The sequence below is a fragment of the Odocoileus virginianus genome, chromosome 12, assembly GCF_023699985.2.
Source record: "Odocoileus virginianus isolate 20LAN1187 ecotype Illinois chromosome 12, Ovbor_1.2, whole genome shotgun sequence".
Lineage (NCBI taxonomy): Eukaryota > Metazoa > Chordata > Mammalia > Artiodactyla > Cervidae > Odocoileus > Odocoileus virginianus.
In genome coordinates this window covers 66,841,381-66,857,686 of record NC_069685.1, presented here as the reverse complement: position 1 = coordinate 66,857,686, position 16,306 = coordinate 66,841,381, and the positions used below count along the sequence as shown (strand labels likewise).

At 60.8% G+C, this 16,306-nt stretch overlaps 1 protein-coding gene across 2 annotated transcripts in view; it reads left to right on the top strand.

Annotated features, from left to right (window-relative positions):
- The window catches only part of BCR (BCR activator of RhoGEF and GTPase), an 88,372-nt gene that overhangs the window by 44,875 nt on the left and 27,191 nt on the right, over nucleotides 1–16,306 (top strand). For both annotated transcript variants that reach the window (XM_070475690.1, XM_070475691.1), the window contains exons 3-8: nucleotides 3,657–3,761; nucleotides 4,311–4,496; nucleotides 9,572–9,679; nucleotides 12,963–13,023; nucleotides 14,130–14,182; nucleotides 15,944–16,084. In XM_070475690.1, coding sequence (XP_070331791.1) covers nucleotides 3,657–3,761; nucleotides 4,311–4,496; nucleotides 9,572–9,679; nucleotides 12,963–13,023; nucleotides 14,130–14,182; nucleotides 15,944–16,084 — 654 coding nt within the window. The remainder of the gene's footprint in view (nucleotides 1–3,656; nucleotides 3,762–4,310; nucleotides 4,497–9,571; nucleotides 9,680–12,962; nucleotides 13,024–14,129; nucleotides 14,183–15,943; nucleotides 16,085–16,306) is intronic.

The following is a 16,306-nucleotide window of genomic DNA, read 5'->3' as shown; positions in this document are numbered from 1 at the left end:
CTGTCAGATCTGCCGTTTCTCTACCACCAGGTACCTCCCTCCCTCCAGGCCAGGCAGGTGGGAAGGGCCAGTAGGCTTGGGGGCACAGAGGGGCTACCCTGGGAGGTCCAATTCCAGATATTATGGAAACCCACAGTGGCACTCATTTCACATGCTAGCAAGATGATGCTCAAAATCCTTCAAGCTTCAACAGTAGGTGAACCAAGAAATCCCAGATGTACAAACTGGATTTAGAAAAGGCAGAGGAACCAGAGATCAAATTGCCAGCATCCGCTGGATCATAGAGAAAACAAGAGAATTCCAGAAAAACATCTACTTCTACTTTATGGACTACGCTAAAGCCTTTGACTGTGTGGATCACAACAAACTGGAAAATTCATAAAGAGATGGGAATACCAGACCACCTGACCCGCCTCCTGAGAAATCTGTATGCAGGTCAGGAAGCAGCAGTTAGAACTGGACATGGAACAACAGACTGGTTCTAAATAGAAAAAGGAGTATGTCAAGACTATGTTGTCACCCTGCTGATGTAACTTATATGCAGAGTATATCATGAGAAACGCTGGGCTGGATAAAGCACAAGCTGGAATCAAGACTATCGGGAAAAATATCAATAACCTCAGAGACGTAGATGACACCACCTCTGGCAGAAAGTGAAGAGGAACTAGAGAGCCTCTTTCTGAAGGTGAAAGAGGAGAGTGAAAAAGCTGGTTTAAAACTCATCATTCAAAAAACTAAGATCATGGCATCTGGTCCCATCACTTCATGGCAAATAGATGAGGAACAAAATGAAAACGGTGACAGACTTTTGTTTTCTTGGGTTCCAAAATCACTGCAGATGGTGACCTCAGCCATGAAACTAAAAGTACCTTGCTCCTTGGAAGAAAAGCTGTGACCAACCTAGACAGCATATTAAAAAGCAGAGACGTTACTTTGCCAACAAAGGTCCATATAGTCCAAGCTATGGTTTTTCCAGTAGTCATGTATGGATATGAGAGTTAGACCCTAAAGACAGCTGAGCATTGAAAAATTGATGCTTTCAAATTGTGGTGCTGGAGAAGACTCTTGAGAGTCCCTTGGACCGCAAGAAGATCAAACCAGGCTTGCCTGGTGCTTCAGTGATGAAGAATCTGCGTGCCAGTGCTGGAGACGCGGGTTCAGTCCCTGATCCGGGAAGATCGCTCATGCCTCGAAGCACCTAAGGCCTTGCACCCCAAGTGTGGAGTGTGTGCTCTGGAGCCCCGGAGCCAGAACTGCTGAGCTCACGGGCTGCGGCTCCTGAAGCCCGTGCTCGGCAGCAAGAAGCCACCGCCGTGAGGTCAGACAGTCAAACAGTCCTAAAGGAAGTCAACCCTGACTGTTCATTGGAGGGACTGATGCTGCTGCTGAAGCTCCCAGTACTTTGGCCACCTGATGGGAAGAGCCAACTCATTGAAAAAGACCCTGATGCTGGGAGGGATTGGGGGCAGGGGGAGAAGGGGACGACAGGATGAGATGGCGGGATGGCATCACTGACTCGATAGACATGAGTTTGAGTAAACTCCGGGAGATGGTGATGGACAGGGAGGCCTGGCGTGCCGCGGTCCATGGGGTCGTAGAGAGTTGGACACGACTGAGCGACTGAACAATGACGAGAGTGCCAGGAGGCCTGTGCTGGCGTGGGAAGGTGGGTGACGACACCCACAGACATTTGCCCCTGTCCTCACCGGGGGCAGGGGTCTTGCTGCTGGTGCAGTGAATGGAGGCCAGAAGTGCCGCTTGACACCCAGTGCGGCACAGAGTGGCCCCCCCGGCACCCAGCAGAGAACCCTGCAGCCCCAGATGTCTGGTGCCAAGGCCGGGGCCTGCCCCATCCGTCACGTCCTCCCGAGTGACCGACGGCCAGTGCTCCGGTTCTGCACCCAAGGGCAGGGCTGTCTCTGCTCACCTGCAGGCTGGGGAGCCAGTGGTGGAAAGGGCAGGGCGTGTCCTCTTCTCTGGACATGGACCCAGGGCTCCGGCCACCTGGCACCGCCCTCGGGCCGCAGTGGGGCTGGCCAGCACAGGCTGAGCATAGGCCATGGGCACAGCCACCCCGACCCCAGACTGCCTCATTGCCGGTCAGGGAGCAGGCAGAGGGCCTCAGCCCGGAAGCTGATGAAAAAGCAGTTTTGTTGCCTTTGGAATCATCCTCTGTGTCAGTTTCCTGGGCATCTGTAATAAAACACCACAGACCATGTGGCTTAAACAAGAGAGGTTGATTTCTGCCAGTTCTGGAGGCAGGACGTCTGAGATGAAGGTGTCAGGAGGGCTGGTTTCTCCCGGGACCTCTCCTTGGCTCAGAGACGCCCGTCTTCTCCCTGTGTCTTTCCGGCCGGGTACGTCCGTGTCCTGATCTCCTCCTCATCTTCTTGAGAGATCAGTTTATAACTCGGTGTTCATTGTAGGTATATAGGACAGTGGTTGGGTATATGTGTTGTAAAACGATGGCTGGCCGTCACTCAGCATCCATCACCACAGCTGGTTACACAGTTTTTTATGCTAAGAACTCTTAAGATCTATTCTTTCAGCAGTTTTCACTTATACAGTATGGCACTGACTGTGGCAACCCACTCCAGAGGGAGAATTCCATGGACAGGAGCCTGGTGGGCTACAGCCCCTGGGGTTGCAAAGAGTCGGCCACAACTGAGCGGCTAACACACAGTCACGTGCTGTTCCATACATCCCCCGGACTTGCTTGTCTTGTTCCTGGAAATTTATGCCTTTTGATCACCTGATCTCTTCTTAGAAGGGTGTATCAGCCGTTTAGGACCAGGACCCAGCCCACTGACCTCGTGTTAACTTGATTACGTCTCTGAACACCCTTATCTCCGAGGACAGTCTCATTCTGGGGCGCCGGGGACACACCCCCGCCATGACACCGTCACACCCAGCGCTGCGGTGTGGTCTTGCAGCCTCCAGGACCTTACCCCCCGCCCCCCCGCCGGCATCCAGGGGCCTGCCAGCTCTGTGTTCAAGGGAAAGACCGCAGAGTGGGGAGGAGGGGGTCCTTGCTATAGCCCACAGGTGTGTGGGTCCCAGCGTCTAGAAAGCAGGCTCAGAAGAGCAGGTTTAAGGGACAAAGGCCCTGGACCCAGGAAACGGGGTTTCCCTGGGGCAGGTGGCGTCAGCGCCAGCCTCGCCCCTGTGACTGGGAAGGGGGCGGGGCCGCACAGCCCTGGCTGGTCCAAAGGTCCGGTGGCAACAGCGCTGAGGCTGCCGGGCAGGTGCCAGGCAGGGGTGGGGGGTAGCAGAGAAGCCACAGTGGCCGTGCGCTGGGCCCGACACCTGCCCCCCATCCAGGCTCAATTCCTCTGGGACGGCCGCTCCTCGGTCACGGGCTCAAGGTGTGAAGAAGCTTTGCCCGCCGCCCTGCCCAGCTCCCCACTGTGCAATCCCTGGCGTCAAGGCCAAGGGTGGCCCCCCGGCTTTGCTGGATGACCGGCCAGACGTGGTGGGGACCAGAAGCTGGGCGCTGACCTGCCGGGGCACCCCCAGGCCTCCCGAGTGTCACCCCACCCAGAACCTTCTTGGGAAGCTGGTCGTCACGGTCACGAGTCAGCTTCCTCCATCTCGAGGACTCTTCCCGCCTCGCCGCCCGCCCCCCCGGGCCTGATGTTTGTCCTTCTGTCCTGCAGAGCGAGCTGGACTTGGAAAAGGGCTCAGAGATGAGAAAGTGGGTCCTGTCTGGCATCCTGGCTAGCGAGGAGACTTACCTGAGCCACCTAGAGGCGCTGCTGCTGGTGAGGGGCATGGGGAGCCGGGCGGGCGGGGGGGCCTGGGCAGCGCTGCCGTGGGGGCCGGGGAGCAGCCCCCGCCTCACCCGCAGGAGGGCGGGACATGGCCTGGCCGCGGAGGTCGGCCCTCCCCGGGGGGCCTGGGGGGGAGCCGGGCGGGCGGGGGGGCCTGGGCAGCGCTGCCGTGGGGGCCGGGGAGCAGCCCCCGCCTCACCCGCAGGAGGGCGGGACATGGCCTGGCCGCGGAGGTCGGCCCTCCCCGGGGGGCGTGGGGGGGAGCCGGGCGGGCGGGGGGGGCCTGGGCAGCGCTGCCGTGGGGGCCGGGGAGCAGCCCCCGCCTCACCCGCAGGAGGGCGGGACACGGCCTGGCTGCGGAGGTCGGCCCTCCCCGGGGGGCGGTGGGCGCACTCGTGAGACGCGGTGCCAAGCTGAGCCGGCTTCACGTTTTTGTGGCTCCTGAAATTTAAAAACAGAAGCGTGTGTGCGTTCACGTGACCGCCGCTCGCCTGGCACATGGCGAGCCCTGGCCCTTGACACCTCCGCGCCCTCTTCCAGCCCATGAAGCCTTTGAAGGCGGCCGCCACCACCTCCCAGCCGGTGCTGACGAGCCAGCAGATCGAGACCATCTTCTTCAAGGTGCCTGAGCTCTACGAGATCCACAGGGACTTCTACGACGGGCTCCTGCCCCGCGTGCAGCAGTGGGGCCATCAGCAGCGCGTGGGCGACCTCTTCCAGAAGCTGGTGAGGGGCGCGGGGGCCTCGTGGGCGTGACGGGGTGGCCGCTCCCTGAGCCTGACGCCCACCCCCTGCCAGGGAGTCGGTGCAGAGGGGGAGTCCAGGCGCTTCTTGCCGCCCCAGACGCCCAGGGCGGGCCGCGGGGAGGGGGCTCTGTGCAGCACCCGTGCTGGACCCCCACGCAAGGACGCCAAGCCAGGCTTTCTCCCCACGGCCCAGCCCCGCAGACATCGCTGGTGCTTTCCGGCTCCGCCCGAGCTCTGCTCAGGGTTCCCAGGTTCCAGACGGGGCCCTCTTTGGACCACAAAGAAGCTGCTGCCCGGGCAGCAGGACTGAGGTTCCAGGCGCGGGGACCGGGGCAGGGGAGCCGGGAGCGGCCCCTGCAGGTGGAAACAGAGGGGCTCGTCCTACTTGGTTCCCTGTTTGCAGTCCTCTTGAGTTAAAGGCTCTTGGAGTAGTCACGGATTTCTTAAAGAACGAGAGAAAGGGCGTTTGGGGAGGGAAGGTTGGTCATGGGAAAGGAGCCCTCGGGTCCTTGGGGGGGGGTCCCTAACCGAGGACGTGGTGAGGACAGACCTCCCGTGTGGCCCCCGCTCCCGTGGCAGCCGTTTTAGGACCTGGAGCCAAATTGATCCCTAGCAACGGGGATCGTGGTGCCCTGGAGACCCGGCGCATACCGTGGCCGGGGGTGGAGGAGGCAGGAGGGCTGGTTTGTGTGTGGCCGGCCCAGCAGAGAGGCGGCCTCCCAGCGCTGCGAATCCTCGCCCTGGGACTCCTCGAAGGCAGGTGCCGGGCTGGCCCGTGTGAGCGGGGCTCCCCCTCCGGAACCTGAAATCCAGCTCCCGGGTCGCCCCGGCCCCGTGTGCGTGCTCCTTCCCTGCGAGGGAACCCGGCCCTCCGGGCCCGGGCGGCCAAGGTTACCAGGGCCCCTCTAAGTGGCCGGAGCGCACGGACACTGAGCCCCAGCCCCCAGCCCCCCCGGGCCTCCCGGACGTCCAGCTGGCTGGCCTTGGCTCATGCTGGACCCTGGCGTTCCGCTCGGGCGTGGCTTTCCTCTGGGCCATTCCCTCCGTCCACTGCCCCAGGCTGCAGGAAGGGGAGGAACGTCTCTGGTTCAGATTCTCCCACCGGGGACCCCTTTCCCGGAGCCAGAGAGCCAGGAGACCAGTACTCCCCATCCTCAAAGCCCCCATCTTTGAAGACCCGTGTTGTGGGCAGCAACCATGCTCTTTCCTAAATAACACTCAAGTCACCCAGAAACTTAAAAAAAAACATTTAGTAGTCTAACAGACGCCTCAATTTGCAGCATTTGCTCTGGTCTCCCTGGTGACTTGGAGCTGCCTCCGTGTGTGAGACGCTACATGGGGGAGGCGCCGCCCCACGGGAAGAGGAGCCGCCCTGGGAGGTGGTTGCTGGGGAGCTCCGTGCCGCGTGTTCACCTGTGTGCCCCTGGGGCCGGGCGCTGGGCACCCCCACGGACAGGTGGACGGGTCCCTGTCCCCACCCTTTCAGATTAGCACAGTGGGGTCGGGCTGCCCAGCTGGGAGAGTCTCGGGACGCCCCCAGGAGCCCGCGATGGCCCAACCTTGGTACCATCGCTTCCCAGGAACTCACAAGCCACACCTCGTCACTGGGAAGCCCCTCCTGCGGCTGCCTTGACTCCCTTCCTGTGGGTTAATCACTACCCAACTGGGGCTTTGTTTCTGGCAGAATTTTTATTAGCTCAGTTGTTTTGGTTACTAATCATTTCAGACTTCCTGAATTGTTCCAAGAATCGCACAAAGAAGTCTGTGTGCTGGCTGCACCACTTGTAACATTTTGCTTTATCTTTTTCTTTGCTTCTCTCCTTTGTACACACACACACACACGCACACACGATAGTTAGAGAGTAAAGTGCTGATCCTGCCCCTTATCTCTAAGTGCATCATCATGTACTTGCTAAGGACATGCTCCTCCACAGCCTACAGGACAGCCCTCCATCGGAGACTGTTCATGTTCATGTGATACTGCTAAGAGATCCTTCTACGGATGTCTTCCAGGTTCGGTGTCCTGTTCTTTGTAGCCGTTTTCCTTCTGAGTCAGGATGTGGTCCAGGTGACGAGATGCACGTGGTCATCGGCCTCTAGTTTCTTAGCGTCTGTGCCGCTTCCATGACCTGTGCCGGTCTTCCGCAAACTTGACATTTTTTTCAAGGGTACAGGTCGGTTTGGGTCAGACGTTTTTTTCAGGAAGAGATTCAGGTTCTGTGTTTAACCACTGCACTGATGCTGTGTCCTGTCGGTGCCTCACATGGTGAGGTCGGGGGCACCTGGTCTCCACCTGTCCTGTTATCCGTGCAGCTCGGGTTCTGATTGGTGCACCTGATCTCCTTCTGTCCCATTACCCATGCAGCTCGGGTTCTGATTGGTGCACCTGATCTCCTCTGTCCTGTTATCCGTGCAGCTCGGGTTCTGATTGGTGCACCTGGTCTCCATCTGTCCCGTCATCCCTGCAGCTCGGGTTCTGATTGGTGCACCTGGTCTCCATCTGTCCCGTCATCCATTCAGCTTGGATTCTGATTGGTGCACCTGATCTCCGTCTGTCCTGTTACCCATGCAGCTCAGATTCTGATTTGTGCGGCAGTTGCTGAAACCTCTCCAAAGCCACGTGGGAGATGTGAGCTCCTGGAAGAGGGGGCAGGAGAAGTAACAACGGGGGGTTCTGTGTCAGTGTATTTAGGCTGCTGCAGCCCAGGCGGCTCAAGCAACAGAGGTCTACGTCCTCCCGTTTCTGGAGGCGGGACGTCTGAGACCCCGGCGCTGGCGGGGCTGGTTTCTCCCCAGGCCTCTCCCCTCGTTGTGTCGACGCTGTCCTTTCCCCGTGTCCCCACGCGGTTGTCCTGCTGTTTCTGTGTCCTAATCTTTTCTTCGTATAAGGACCCTTCTCAGATTGGATCAGGCCCATTTGAACAGCCTCATTTTTTAAAAAAATAGATTTTTTTTTATGTGGACCATTCTTATATTCTTTATTGAATTTGTTACACTATTGCTTTTGTTTTATGTTTTGACCTTTTTGGCCTGGAGGCAGGTAGGATCTTGTCTCTTGGACCAGAGGTTGAACCCCGCACTGGAAGGTGGAGTTTAACGCTGGACCAGCCGGGAAGTCCCATAACGGCGTTGTTTTCTCCCCATCATCCCTTTAGGCCCGTCTCCAGCTACAGTCACATTCTCAGTGCTCGGGGTCAGGGCTTGGACTTACAGATTCCAAGGGGACACACCTCAGTAGTAATGTCCCCTTGGGACTAGGCTGAGCCATCACCTCTTCAGAGGCCACCCCAGCCACAGTATCCACGGTAGCCCCGCCGTCCTCCCCTGCTCTGCGTTCAGCCATCGATCATGTTACGCCTTTCTTACTTATCGTGTGCTCCTGCTAGCCGGCTACACTCACTGTGTCTGAATGATTGGTGGGGGCAATGCCTAAAGCCGGGCCTTTGTTTGGGTGGGAGACCCTCAGTGAGCAGGGTGGGGGAGAGAAAGGGCTCGGGGTCCCACCGTGTGACAGGGGACCCGGGGTCTTGGACGCAGCAAGTTGTCCGGGTGAACACTGGCCGGGGCCGGGCGGGGCCTGCTCCAGCTGCTGTTTTTCCTCATGCACCCCCATACCCTCAGTCCAGCCCCCACAGGGAGCAGGGCCAGAAGACCAGACAATGCCGAGGGCATCTGGGCTTGCCATCCAAGGAAATGTAAAATTCAATATAAATGCAAATACACATAGAAATAGAATTTGGGTTCAACGCAGAACGAACGCCAGGATCAGCAGAAGTCTTGGGCCTGCGGCTCCCGGCGGGCTGCAGTGGAGGCCTGGCCAGCCGGTCACAGGCTCTGCCCTCACCTGCCCGGGCTGGGGTTTCCCTGCTGCCTCTGGAGGCGACCCGGGCCCTGGTGACGGTGGTGGCCGCAGACAAACCTCGGAAGCCTTGACTCAACTGAGTGTCGGGGCAGGAGGCTAAGCCAAGAGACCTTCTGTTATCGCCTTTGGCTGGGAAGAGGAGAAACGCTGCTGGCTTTGCTGCTGGCAGCGGAGGTCTCCCGCCTGCCAGGCATGCCGGGTGACACCGGAGCCCCATCACCGGGTCTGGACGGGGCTCATGTCTGGGCAGTGGGAGCCCGTCTTCTCCGTGGGCAGCTGAACTGCGCATTTCTCACGTGTCTGAAGAGGTCGTAGAGGAGCAGACCTGTGCAGCCCCTCCTTGCTGGTTTGATTTCCATGCAGTCCAAGGGGCTCTCAAGGGTCTTCTCCAGCACCACCATTCAAAAGCATCAGTTCTTCAGGGCTCAGCCTTCTTTATGGTCCAAGGAGATCAAACCAGCAGTTTATCAAATCATAAACAAAATTAACCCTGAATATTCATCGGAAGGACTGACTGATGCTAAAGCTCGAATACTCTAGCCACCTGATTAGAAAAGCCGACTCAATGGGAAATACACTGATGCTGGGAAAGATTGAAGGCGGGAGGAGAAGGGGATGACAGAGGATGAGATGGTCGGATAGCATCGCCGACTCAATGGACATGAGTTTGAGCAGACTCCAGGAGATGGTGATGGACAGGGAGGCCTGGCGTGCTGCCGTCCGTGGGGTCGCAGAGTCGGACACGACTGAGCGACTGGACTGCAGCAGCAACAGGGCAGCCTCTCGGGCCAGGGGTGGGTCCCGCCGAGGTGTCGCAGCTGAGACGAGAAGTGGCCGCCCCCTCCCACCTGCCAGAGACGCTCATGCGTGTTCACTGACGTCCTGGAACTCGAGCCGTTGCTGATGGCCCCGTTTAAACGAGCAGGGTTGGGGGAGGAGGATGCTGGGACGAGAGCCCCTACCTGCCTGGGACTGTGAGTCACCTCCCCACATGTCGTGTTGGAAGCAGAAGCACGCTCAGCGTGTGGGCAGGAGAAGCAGGTGGGCGGCGGGGAGCGCGCGGGGAGCCGAGGTTCCTGCAGCCCCGCGCCGGCCGCTGCACCTGGGCTCAGGGGAGCCTGGCACGGGGGCCAGAGACCGCATGGCCCGCTCCTGCTTGTCACCTGTCCCACTCTCTCCCTCCCTCCCTGCAGGCCAGCCAGCTGGGTGTGTACCGGGCCTTTGTGGACAACTATGAAGTTGCCATGGAAACAGCCGAGAAGTGCTGTCAGGCCAACGCTCAGTTTGCAGAAATCTCTGAGGTACGCGTGATGCTGCAGAGAGGTGTGCCCCTCCACCTCCCTGGGTGGGGCTGGAGGGGGGCACCGTGGGCGATCGTGGGCACACCGTGACCCCAGAGAACATGCTCTGCACACCAAGGGCTGGTCGTGAACCTCAGCTGTGTTTCTAGATGCCCGCAGGTGGGCTCCGTCAGCCTCAGGTGGGGTGGGGGGCGGGGGGCACTGTCCTGAGCAGCCTCGGGAGCTCCCTGCCCACCCAGCCGCCAGGGCCCAGTTCGGGGTTCCGTCTGTGCCCCCCAGGACGGACACTGTCTTGTGCTGTCTGTGAGGCCCCCAGGAACAGAGGGGTCTCGACACCCGAGCCTGAGGCTGACATTGCACCTTGAGGGTGGAGAACAGGTGGGGGGCATTGTGCTCCGCTCCTCTGGGGCTTACCACCAGCGTGGGGTGGGCTGCCCACCCTCAACGGGGGGAGCTGCAGGCTGCCAGCCGCACCAGCCCGGCAGCTCGGAAACCTCGAGCCCTGGAGTCTCAGTACGAGGAGGGGCCTTAAAGAGCCCCCGGAGGCAGGAGACGGGCCACCAGGGGGTGCTGGTGGCCGTGCTGGGTCCTCCCCGCCCTGCCCACCCTGCAGTTCCTACAGTGGGGGGGACGCCTTCCTCTTCCCGGGGCCCATCTTCCCCAGACCCCTGACCTGCCTGCCCTGCCAAGCAAGGATTCTGCGTGGGAAGACCTCTGAGTGAGAACTCAGCTGCTGCCTTTTTTCCTTAAACTTCTTACTTTTTGCCTTCTTGTGGGATCTTAGTTCCCCGACTAGGGATCGAACCCATGTCCCCTGCATTGGAAGCACAGGGTCTTAACCAGTGGACCCCCGAGGAAGCCCCAAGAACTCAGCTTTAGGGAGAGAAATGGAAACCAGAAACAGGGCAGGGCTCTCTGGCTGGAGACTGATCCTATGTGCCGACAGCCACACCTGGGCTTCGCCGCGGAGCATTCGTGCTGTTTCATGGCCTATCGGGGAGGTGGGCCCTGCGGGTCCCGGCGCTGATGTCCCCCAGGGTGCTAACACGTACCACCCCGACCCCCAGAGCCCGTGGGTGCCGCACGCACCCAGGGCCTCAGGCTGGCTCCACACTGCCCTCCACAGCTGCCCCGGTTGGCCTGGAGCATTGGATCTGTTCCTCTCATTCGCCCATGAAACTAGCAGCCCTCACGCCCCCAACAGCTGGGGTACGGGCACTGAGTCCCCAGGCGACCTTGACAAATCAAGAGTCGTGACCTTTTTAAGGTCAGGCTGCACTTAAACGGGGCTACGTTCACATCCACCCAGACAGGTTTCTACAGAAACGGGAGGAAGCGACGGTGGGACACGACCTGGGGCTCGCGGGGTCCCACCAACCATGTGCAGGAGGGGATCCGAGCCCAGACCCGGGTGCAGGAAACAGGGGCAGTGCTCGGGAGCAGCCAGCGGCCAGGCTGCCGTGAAGTTTGTACCTTCAGGCGGTGTCCACTCGGGCTCTCCATCCCTGTTTCCAAAAAGACTCAGAGAGGGACTTCCCTGGTAGTCCAGTGGCTGAGACTCTGTGCAGGGTTCAGTGCAGGCTTCAATCCCTGGCCAGGGAACCAGATCCCACATGCCGCAACAAAGATCCTGTTTGTCTACAACTGAGCCAAATAACAAACAACAAAAAGAACAGGCCCAGAGAAATTAGAACCACACGAAACGTGAAATGAGCCACAAGGACATGGAAGGAGCAGGCCACAGGTGTAGGGGTTTGCATTCAGGGGTGGGGGTCAGAGCTCGGCTCTGGGGACGGGAGGTCCACCTCCAAGGACACGGAGCGGTGATCCTTCATCTCTCCCAGGACTGGCCTGATCCTGAGAGAGGATCAAATCCGTGTTTGGCATCATCCGGTCAGACCGGAGTTACCCGTGCTGGGTTCCATGAGCCCGGGCTCCCCGGATAATAAACAGGTGACAAGAAGAATAAAAGTGAAAATGTTAGTCACTCAGTCTTGTCCGACTCTTTGTGACACCCATGGATTATAGTCCGCCAGGCTCCTCTGTCCCTGAAATTCCCCAGGCGAGTAGCCATTCCCTTCTCCAGGGGGATCTTCCCGACCGAGGGATGAAACCCAGGTCTCCTGCATTGCAGGCAGACTCTTTATCGTCTGCGCCACCAGGGAAGCCCCTGATAAATAGGTAACGGGAATCGAGTGAAAAGGGCTTCTGGAGTCTGTAGTCGGCTTGGGAGCTGCGGGGTTAAACCAGACTTGTAAGTTTCCTTAAGGCAGTTCCCCCCCCACCGAGCCCCCAGATGATGAAGGGGCCCACGTGCATCGTGCCTTCCGGGGGTGCCAAGCGTGGGCTGCCGCCCCGGCTCATCGGAGCAGCACCTGATTTTTGCAGATTTGAGCTCACGCGCGCTCCCCACTCCCCCTCCCCTGCCCTCTGGGAGCTGCTGAGGCAGGCGGGTGGAGGAGCCCCTGAGGAGGGCCAAAGCCCGGGGGGGCGGTGGGCACCAGGCTGTGTCGGGCGCCTGGCCCCGGAGGGTTCCTGGCCTGAGAGGTGAGGGACGCGTCTCCAGGCCGCTGCTCGTCCCTCTGCTGGGTTTTCTTTTGCTCCCCGTCCTCGCGCTGGGATTAACCACAGCGTCTTCCCAGGGACTATTTCAGGCACACAGGGCCCTTTCATTCCGTTTCTCTTGGTACCTCGGGCTGAATCCGCAGCTCCTGTGATGCGGTTATGTTGAAAAATGACCCACCCACTGAAAAAGCTCTGCCTGCTTCCCAGGCAAGGCCGTTTGCAAAGTCGGGAGAGGGTGGGATGGAGGCAGCGTGCCTGCTGGTGGCTGCCCCGAGGCGGGGTGCTCTGAGCACCCCCCCCTCCAGCCCCTGTGTCCAAGCACGCTGTTTAACTGAGGCGAGGACGCTGGTCCACGCTCCCAGGAGGGGCGCTGCCTTGGGTCTGGGTTTGCCAGACCCTCTGCGTCGGAGGTCTCGGCCAGGGCCGATCGTGTCCCCTGGGGACACTTAGCAATGCCTGGGGACGTCCCAGCAGCAGGAGGGGCTGCTGCTGCTCCTATAGGATTGGGGCGCTGTTCAGCCTCCAGGGCGCCTCACCACGGAGACTTTCCGATGCTGAAGTCGGCCCTGCCCCTCACACTGTGCCCCAGACACACCCCTGAGGTTTGCGGCGTGAGAGGAGAGTGAGGTTGCTGCCCAAGCTTCCTGGGGGTAAGCTCGCTGCCGCCATCAAGGCCGCTCTGTTCAACCCACGTGAAAATGAGCTTTTCTCTCTGCAGAACCTGCGAGCCAGGAGCAACAAGGAGGCCAAGGACCAGACAACCAAGAACTCTCTGGAAAGTGAGTTCTCAGTGCCGGGGCCCAGCAGGGCCCCCGGGGTGGAGGTGGGGGGTGGCCGCGGCGAGGGGACAGGGTGCCTAGCTGGGCCCCCGTCTGCTGCTGCAGACCTCCCATCGCGAGGGGGGGGAGCAGGGAGCGGGCGGGACGCCCGCCCGGCCTCTCCAGCGCCTTGCTGTCGTCCAGCGACCTTGCAGGGGGATATCGTCCCTTCTTCCAGATGATGTGACGGGTTTAGGGTGGAAGGAACTGTGTAGAAGGCAGGCCCCGAGAGGCTGGGCAGGGCTCAGAGCCGAGCGGTGAGGGCCCCGGGCCTGTGTTTGCCCTCCTCCCTCTGGGCAGGGTGGGCTCGGGAACGGGAAGGTCCTTCTCACTTCTGGCTCTCAGAAGGATGCTCACTCACAGCACAGCACCTGTGATTTGAGCTGGGGCTAGAGCTTCACCCCGCCCTGAGCCAGTCTCCCCCGTGTCTGTGAAACAGGGGTCACTGCACACCTTGCCCTGCTCATGGGGGTCATGGGCAGAGACGCCCCCAACACAGGAGAACAAGTTAAGTTCTGTGCCCACGATGGGCCGTGCCGGCCACGGAGAAGAGGGGACAGCCCTGGCCGCTGCGTCCAGGGGTCCAAAGATGCCCATAAGGCAGCTGAAGATCCTGCCTCAAAAAAGATCAGAGATCCCGCCTCAGCCAAGACCCTGCGCAGCCTGCATACATAAACACTAAAAAGCAAACAAGCTGACCCACCGGTTCAACCGGGAGCTGTGTCTCAGCATCAGGCCTGGATCCGCGTGGAGACCAGGGACTGGTCTGCCCGCAGGGACCTGCACCGGCCCATCCTCCCAGGGAGCCGGTCGGCTCCCTGACCCCCGCCTTTGAGCGCCTGCTGCCGAGGCAGCCTCGCAGGCTTGGGTCCGGGATGAGCCCCGGACCCGGCGCTGACGTCACGGACCGAAAGCCCACAGCCACGGCCCCAGCCTTCCAAGGCGCCTGGCTCCCCCCGGGCCCGAGCAGAGGGGAGGTGTGGGGTGCCTCCTGCACCCTCGCAGCGAGGGCAGGCAGGCGGCCTCCTCCCCGGGCGGCCTCTCAGCCCCTGCCTGTCTCCCCGCAGCCCTGCTCTACAAGCCCGTGGACCGGGTCACCCGGAGCACGCTAGTCCTGCACGTGAGTCCCTGGGGCCCGGGGCCTCCGCGTCCTGGGGCTCTTGGCTTCTGCTATCCTGGGGCTGACGCCGCGGTCTGTCAGCTCTGCCCACCTGCCCCCCTTTCTGCCCCGCGCCTGTGCTGAGCATGCAGAAGTGAGGCAGCTCTCCTTTCCCGGGCTCCCAGGGTGGGAGGTGGTCCGGGGCTCCTGGTGCCTCATCAGAGCGGGCACAGGTGGGGAGGGCCTCGAGGATGGAGACACGCTCCCGGGGGAGGGGGCAGGGCACGGATGCCAGGTGCCTGCCGGGACCGTGGTCGCACCACACCCTCCACCAGATGGACGGCGCGTGGAGGTCCTGCTGGCGGGGCTGCTCCTGAGGACAGTGGGGAGTCACTCACACGTTATTAAGTGGTCGTGTTCCGTGTGTGTGTGTGTGTGTGTGTGTGTGTGTGTGTGTGTGTGTGCACGCGCACTCAGTCGTGTCCGACTCTCTGCAACCCTCTGGACCGTAGCCTGCCAGGCTCCTCTGTCCGTGGGATTCTCCAGGCAAGGATACTGGAGTGGGTTGCCCTGCCCTCCTCCAGGGGATCTCCCCGACCCAAGGATCGAACCTGCGTCTCTTAAGTCTCCTATATTGGCAGGCGGCTCTTTACTACTCATGCCGCCTGGGCAGCCGGGTTGTCTTAATACCGAGAAAAGAAAACAGAGGGAGAAAGGCCCCCAGCCCTAGTGCCTGATGACCCTATCCATGGGTCTTTAGAGCAAGTCTTACACACGCATTTTTTAAAAATGTACGACCAGCTCGCAGAAGCCTATAAAGTGTGCGTTTCCTTTCCTGCTCCCTCCCCATAAGGGCCCTCCACCAGGAGGATCTTTAATGCTGACACACGTGACGTACTTTTAATCACTCGCACAGGCGGCCGGGCCTGTGGCTCCGCGCGTGGCCTTTGGCCGCTGTGCGCTGCGTCAGGGCGGTGGTGCCCGGGCAGCTCCGCCTCATTCTTCCCTGGGCTGCGTGGTTCCCCCCCAGTGCATGTTTCGTAATGTCTTACGTCGCAGAGAGCATGTGGATGGAGGACGATGAGATGAGATTTGCGGTTTGCACGTTTGCCAGGCTCTGGCGTTGGAGCCCTGGAGGCCCTTCATTTGATCCCCCGGCAGCAATGCGCCCAGGCCTGGGGGGACTGGCCTGGGACCCCCACTCGGGAGTCTCCCCGACTTGTCTCATCTCCCCAGGCTCTTGTTGCCGTAGGATTTAGGAGCCAAGAGGGTTCTGTGTCTCTGGACCCAGGAGCCGTTGACTTTGAGCCGTTGAGCTCAAATGACGGGCATTCCCCAGGGAGAGGAATTCCCAGGCTCTGACCTAAGAGAGCAGGAGTCGGGAAGGTTGGGGGCTTTCTCCTGACCTCGCACAGACCAGCGCACCAGGGTGGTCTAGATGGACACGAAACACGTCCAGAGGCGGTTTCACTTGATACCGCCACACACGAGTGGGTACCACTGGCATCGAGCGGGCTGAGGCCACGGATGGTGCCAGCCTCCTGCAGGGCACGGGGCCGCCCCCTCCCAGAGCTTCCCGGCCCTGGCTGGAGGAACCTGCCCCAGAGCCGCAGCGTGGAGCCCCTCTAGGCAGCGTGCAAACAGCATTGGCTTGCGGGCTCCACTCGGGACCACCCCCAGGCACTGTGCTCCGCCATGTGGCCCCAGCAGTCAGAGGGGCGTCCCCGGGTCCGCACCCCCGAGCGCGTCTGCGGCTCTGACTCGACCCTTCCCCCGACACAGGACTTGCTGAAGCACACGCCCCCCAGCCACCCTGACCACCCGCTGCTGCAGGACGCCCTCCGCATCTCGCAGAACTTCCTGTCCAGCATCAATGAGGAGATCACGCCCCGCCGGCAGTCCATGACCGTGAAGAAGGGCGAGGTGGGTGCAGCGGCCACTGCCCGGGCGGGGGACGCCGGCCCCCGCTGTGTCCCCTGCAGCCCAGCCGGGCACAGCGACGCCTGGCCCTGGCAGGGTGGACCCCGGCCGGCGGGCGGGACGTCCGGGTGGGGTTGCAGAGACGTGGTGGCCTCACGGTGGGGGCTGTGTCCTGAGCCCCTGACACTTCTGCCAGATAGGGGTCCCCAGGTGGGGAGATGGACC